Source organism: Oncorhynchus kisutch, unplaced genomic scaffold (assembly GCF_002021735.2).
Source record: "Oncorhynchus kisutch isolate 150728-3 unplaced genomic scaffold, Okis_V2 scaffold1285, whole genome shotgun sequence".
Taxonomy (NCBI): Eukaryota; Metazoa; Chordata; class Actinopteri; order Salmoniformes; family Salmonidae; genus Oncorhynchus; species Oncorhynchus kisutch.
In genome coordinates, this window is record NW_022263230.1 from 35,211 (window position 1) to 41,269 (window position 6,059).

Sequence of the window (6,059 nt, forward strand, 5' to 3'; positions counted from 1 at the left end):
ACTCCTGTTCAACTCCTTCTGTTCAACTCCTTCTGTTCAACTCCTTCTGTTCAACTCCTTCTATTCAACTCCTTCTATTCAACTCCTTCTTTTCAACACCTTCTATTCTACTCCTTCTATTCAACTCCTTCTATTCAATACCTTCTATTCAACTCCATCACAGGCAGACAGGAACACTTCCCAATTTCCCCATAATTTAAATCAGTTTTCCAATTGTGCGACTTGATGTGAAGGGTTTAACTTCTAAACAGTGATCGTTGGTGGGGTCATCTAGTGGATCGGGCTGTCACTTGTCCTTTCTGTTCCAAAAGCCTTGGCTAGGACGAGTCCCCTGCTCTCTCAGAGATGCAGCTGAAGGGGAGTTCAGCGATTTCTGATACACCCATTTCTGAACAGGGCCATATTGGGATTGGAAATGATCTGTTGCTTAGGTACACTTCCTGTAACTCTGCCATCGACTGTATTGGGATCAAATGTTAGTTTCAAGAACAGCTCAGCAGGTTTGATAATATCTCTATGACAGAGGGTCATACAGTAATCCTAAACGACTTCAGGCTGCATGTATTTCTGACACCCAGTTTAGGATCACGGCCATGTTTGGAGAAGGTCACTGACAGGAAGTAATACCTAGACTTGTTCGTCTAAAGATCTGTAAAGCTTTCTGTAAAACACAACAGCTCCCCATTTGATCCAAGTGTTTCTCCTTGTAAATGTATTAGGTTCATATTACATGCATCCCTCCATTGACTTCACACTGCATGCTGAAAGGTGAAGACCTCATACCTATATTGTAGACCACAGAGATCCAATTGAAAAAATGTACTTATTTAACTAGGCAAGTCAATTAAGAATAAATTCTAATTTACAATGACGGCCTCCCGGGGAACAGTTGGTTAACTGTTCCCCGGTAGAACGTAACGGCAGAACGACAGATTTATACCTTGTCAGCTCTGGCATTCGATCCAGCAACCTTTCAGTTACTGTCCCAATGCTCTAACCACTAGGCTACCTGCCGCCCCCGATACAGGCCAGCACATTATGTTGACCTTATTAGTCGACCATGAGGTCCTCACATTGCTGACACCATAATAAATTTACAGTGAGACGTGATCTGGGAAATAAGATCTGAATGAACCGAGCCAAGACTGGTTGTTTTGTGGATCCATGCCAAAGTATGTGACATTTCATATCCAGATTTAGATTTTTACTGGCTGTGGGGCGTCTCAGCCAAACTCTTGTCTGTGGTGATAAACTATTTTGCGAGCACAGACAAATTTACATATATTTAGTCTTACAAATGTACAACACTAATGAAAACAAGCTTTAAAAAAAAATGGTAACACTACCAAGGGACTCGTGACTGGAGTATAAAGGACTCACACTAGAACACGAGGGACTCTACTCGGAATCTAGGTTTAGGTGGCTTGACTACATCTACATATTACTCAGATACAAAGTATAACTCATTATATTACCTCGTTATGGACTAACGTGATACTATTACTGTAAAACCCTGTGTTACTGTAACCCCCTGTGTTACTGTAACCCCCTGTGTTACTGTAACCCCCTGTGTTACTGTAAAACCCTGTGTTACTGTAACCCCCTGTGTTACTGTAAAACCCTATTACTGTAAAACCCTATTACTGTAAAACCCTGTGTTACTGTAACCCCCTGTGTTACTGTAACCCCCTGTGTTACTGTAAAACCCTATTACTGTAAAACCCTGTGTTACTGTAAAACCCTGTGTTACTGTAACCCCCTGTGTTACTGTAACCCCCTGTGTTACTGTAAAACCCTGTGTTACTGTAACCCCCTGTGTTACTGTAAAACCCTGTGTTACTGTAAAACCCCGTGTTACTAATGTGTTTCCCCAACACTGGTGCAATAACATCAATATGCAAATAAAACATTCCCAAGAGGAGAGTGATTGACTCGAGATAATATTTATTTTATTTTTTTACCTTTATTTAACTAGGCAAGTCAGTTAAGAACAAATTCTTATTTTCAATAACGGCCTAGGAACAGTGGGTTAACTACCTGTTCAGGGACAGAACGACAGATTTGTACCTTGTCAGCGCAGGGGTTTGAACTTGCAACCTTCCGGTTACTAGTCCAACGCTCTAACCACTAGGCTACCCTGCCTCTAACCGCTAGGCTACCCTGCCTCTAACCGCTAGGCTACCGTTCCTCTAACCGCTAGGCTACCCTGCCTCTAACCGCTAGGCTACCCTGCCTCTAACCGCTAGGCTACCCTGCCTCTAACCGCTAGGCTACCCTGCCTCTAACCGCTAGGCTACCCTGCCTCTAACCGCTAGGCTACCCTGCCTCTAACCGCTAGGCTACCCTGCCTCTAACCGCTAGGCTACCCTGCCTCTAACCGCTAGGCTACCCTGCCTCTAACCGCTAGGCTACCCTGCCTCTAACCGCTAGGTTACCCTGCCTCTAACCACTAGGCCACCCTGCCTCTAACCGCTAGGCTACCCTGCCTCTAACCACTAGGCCACCATACCCATACTCTTTAGTACATTTTCATATGAGAATATTACAGATGGACTTCAGGTCTTGCAGGATAATTATGCAGAGCCTGGGGTCAAGTGTTAACACACCCAGACAGTCACATGTACTCTTTTCCCCACCGGAGACCGGAGTTCAATCCACCCTCCCACCTCCCCCTCTGTTAACAAAGTGTTAAAAGGTAAAACATACAGTGGGGAGAACAAGTATTTGACACACTGCCGATTTTGCAGGTTTTCCTACTTACAAAGCATGTAGAGGTCTGTAATTTTCATCATCGGTACACTTCAACTGTGAGAGACAGAATCTAAAACAAAAATCCAGAAAATCACATTGTATGATTTTTAAGTAATTAATTTGCATTTTGTTGCATGACATAAATATTTGATCACCTACCAACCAGTAAGAATTCCGTCTCTCACAGACCTGTTAGTTTTTCTTTAAGAAGCCCTCCTGTTCTCCACTCATTACCTGTATTAACTGCACCTGTTTGAACTCGTGACCTGTATAAAAGACACCTGTCCACACACTCAATCAAACAGACTCCAACCTCTCCACAATGGCAAAGACCAGAGAGCTGTGTAAGAACATCAGGGATAAAATTGTAGACCTGCACAAGGCTGGGATGGGCTACAGGACAATAGGCAAGCAGCTTGGTGAGAAGGCAACAACTGTTGGCGCAATTATTAGAAAATGGAAGAAGTTCAAGATGACGGTCAATCACCCTCGGTCTGGGGCTCCATGCAAGATCTCACCTCGTGGGGCATCAATGATCATGAGAAAGGTGAGGGATCAGCCCAGAACTACACGGCAGGACCTGGTCAATGACCTGAAGGGAGCTGGGAACACAGTCTCAAAGAAAACCATTAGTAACACACTACGCCGTCATGGATTAAGATCCTGCAGCGCACGCAGGTCCCCCTGCTCAAGCCAGCGCATGTCCAGGCCCGTCTGAAGTTTGCCAATGACCATCTGGATGATCCAGAGGAGGAATGGGAGAAGGTCATGTGGTCTGATGAGACAAAATTATATATTTTTGGTCTAAACTCCACTTGCCGTGTTTGGAGGAAGAAGAAGGATGAGTACAACCCCAAGAACACCATCCCAACTGTGAAGCATGGAGGTGGAAACATCATTCTTTGGGGATGCTTTTCTGCAAAGGGTACAGGACGACTGCACCGTATTGAGGGGAGGATGGACGAGGCCATATATCGTGAGATCTTGGCCAACAACCTCCTTCCCTCAGTAAGAGCATTGAAGATGGGTCGTGGCTGGGTCTTCCAGCATGACAATGACCCGAAACACACAGCCAGGGCAACTAAGGAGTGGCTCCGTAAGAAGCATCTCAAGGTCCTGGAGTGGCCTAGCCAGTCTCCAGACCTGAACCCAATAGAAAATCTTTGGAGGGAGCTGAAAGTCTGTATTGCCCAGCGACAGCCCCGAAACCTGAAGGATCTGGAGAAGGTCTGTATGGAGGAGTGGGCAAAAATCCCTGCTGCAGTGTGTGCAAAACTGGTCAAGAACTACAGGAAACGCATGATCTCTGTAATTGCAAACAAAGGTTTCTATACCAAATAAGTTCTGCTTTTCTGATGTATCAAATACTTATGTCATGCAATAAAATGCAAATTAATTACTTAAAAATCATACAATGTGATTTTCTGATTTTCTTTTTGTTTTAGAAAATTACAGACCTCTACATGCTTTGTAAGTAGGAAAACCTGCAAAATCGGCAGTGTATCAAATACTTGTTCTCCCCACTGTACATGTAAAAAAAGGTTTAACAGAATAATTACAAAAACAGTCAGTCAATATTAGTTAGATATGTAGCCGCCCAGCTTGGCAGCTCCATTATAAGGTCAGTGTTGGGCACTGCACTGTGAATTACTTCTTGATGTTCTTTCAGCATTTCTTTCCATTTAAAACAATTCCCGCACTGATCACAGCTGTATGGCTTCTCTCCCGTGTGTATTCTCTGGTGTTGCTTTAGATTTCCTTTCTCGCTGAAGGTCTTCCCACATTGGGAGCAGTGGAAAGGATTCTCCCCTGTGTGTCCTCTCTGATGTTGCTTTAGGACATTTAACCGACTGAAGCTTTTTCCACATTGAGAGCAGTGGTATGGCTTCTCTCCACTATGTATTCTCTGATGTCTCTTTAAGTCTCCTGCCTGACCGAAGCTCTTACCACATTGCGAGCAATGGTGGGGCTTCTCTCCACTATGCATTCTCTGATGACTCTTAAGGCTTCCTTCCAATTTAAAACTCTTCCCACAATGATCACAACTGAACGGTTTCTCTTCTGTGTGAGTTATTTGGTGCTTCTTCAGATATGATGACAGACTGAAACTCTTCCCACACTGGGAGCAGTGAAAAGGTTTCTCTCTTGTGTGAGTTTGTTGGTGTTTCGTTAAATTTGATAACTGATTAAAACTCTTCCCACATTGGGAGCAGTGGAAAGGCTTCTCCTCTGTATGTATTTTCTGGTGTCTCTTCAAATGTATTGACCAACCAAAAGTCTTCCCACACAAGGAGCAGTGGAAAGGCTTCTCCCCTGTGTGTATTCTCTGGTGAGCCTTTACGGTGTCTACACGATGGAACCTCTTCCACGACTTCTTTCCTGTGTGAATAAGCTGGTGCCTCTTCAAAGTGCTCGGGGTCTGAAATCTCTCCGCACATTGACCATACGGGTGAGGCTTCTTTCTTTTGTGAATCTGATGGGGAGATTTGGGGTGAGTTGGACAAGTAAAACAGTCTCTGCAGTCTGTGCAGGGTCTTGGCCTACAAGTGTGCCTTCTCAACTCCTCTGGATCATAGAAACTAGTGAAGCAGTCCATGCAGTGGTGATGTTTCTGTCTTGAGTTCCTCTGTCTGTGTTTATGGTTTCCTGATGCTGTGGAACTGGGCTCACTGTCTGAACCTGGGTTGGAGCTCTCTCCTGTGGGAATATGAACAGATATGGGGATAGAATTAGAAAGGTAACATTGAAATGGGATTTAAAAGACTTTTGATGCAAGTAGAAGCAATATAATAGTTCTGGAATCCCCTGTGGCTGCCAAGGCAACAACCTCTCTCCGTACTCCATACCTGAACTTACCTGGGTCAGTGATACTATCTACTTCCTCCTCTTCCTCCTCTAGGTCTGGAGCAGACACTTCCCTGTTCTCCTCCTCTTCATTGACTGCTCTCTCCTCCTCCTCCTCCTCTTTGACTGCTCTCTCCTCCTCCACCTCCTCTTTGACTGCTCTCTCCTCCTCCACCTCCTCTTTGACTGCTCTCTCCTCCTCCACCTCCTCTTTGACTGCTCTCTCCACCTCTTTGACTGCTCTCTCCACCTCCTCTTTGACTGCTCTCTCCTCCTCCACCTCCTCTTTGACTGCTCTCTCCTCCTCCACCTCCACTTTGACTGCTCTCTCCTCCTCCTCCTCCACTTTGACTGCTCTCTCCTCCTCCACCTCCACGTTGACTGCTCTCTCCTCCTCCTCCACTTTGACTGCTCTCTCCTCCTCCTCCTCCACTTTGACTGCTCTCTCCTCCTCCTCCTCCACG

At 45.2% G+C, this 6,059-nt stretch overlaps 1 protein-coding gene across 1 annotated transcript; it reads right to left on the reverse strand.

The window, feature by feature from the left end:
- Positions 1-4,205: 4,205 nt before the first annotated feature.
- On the reverse strand, positions 4,206-5,726 carry LOC116365785 (gastrula zinc finger protein xLCGF3.1-like). The gene is made up of 2 exons (XM_031818195.1): positions 5,608-5,726; positions 4,206-5,448 (listed from the first exon to the last, which is right to left on the reverse strand). The coding sequence occupies exon 2, from the start codon at positions 5,345-5,347 to the stop codon at positions 4,319-4,321; it is 1,029 nt and encodes a 342-aa protein (XP_031674055.1). The 5' UTR covers positions 5,348-5,448; positions 5,608-5,726; the 3' UTR covers positions 4,206-4,318.
- Between the last annotated feature and the right edge of the window lie 333 nt (positions 5,727-6,059).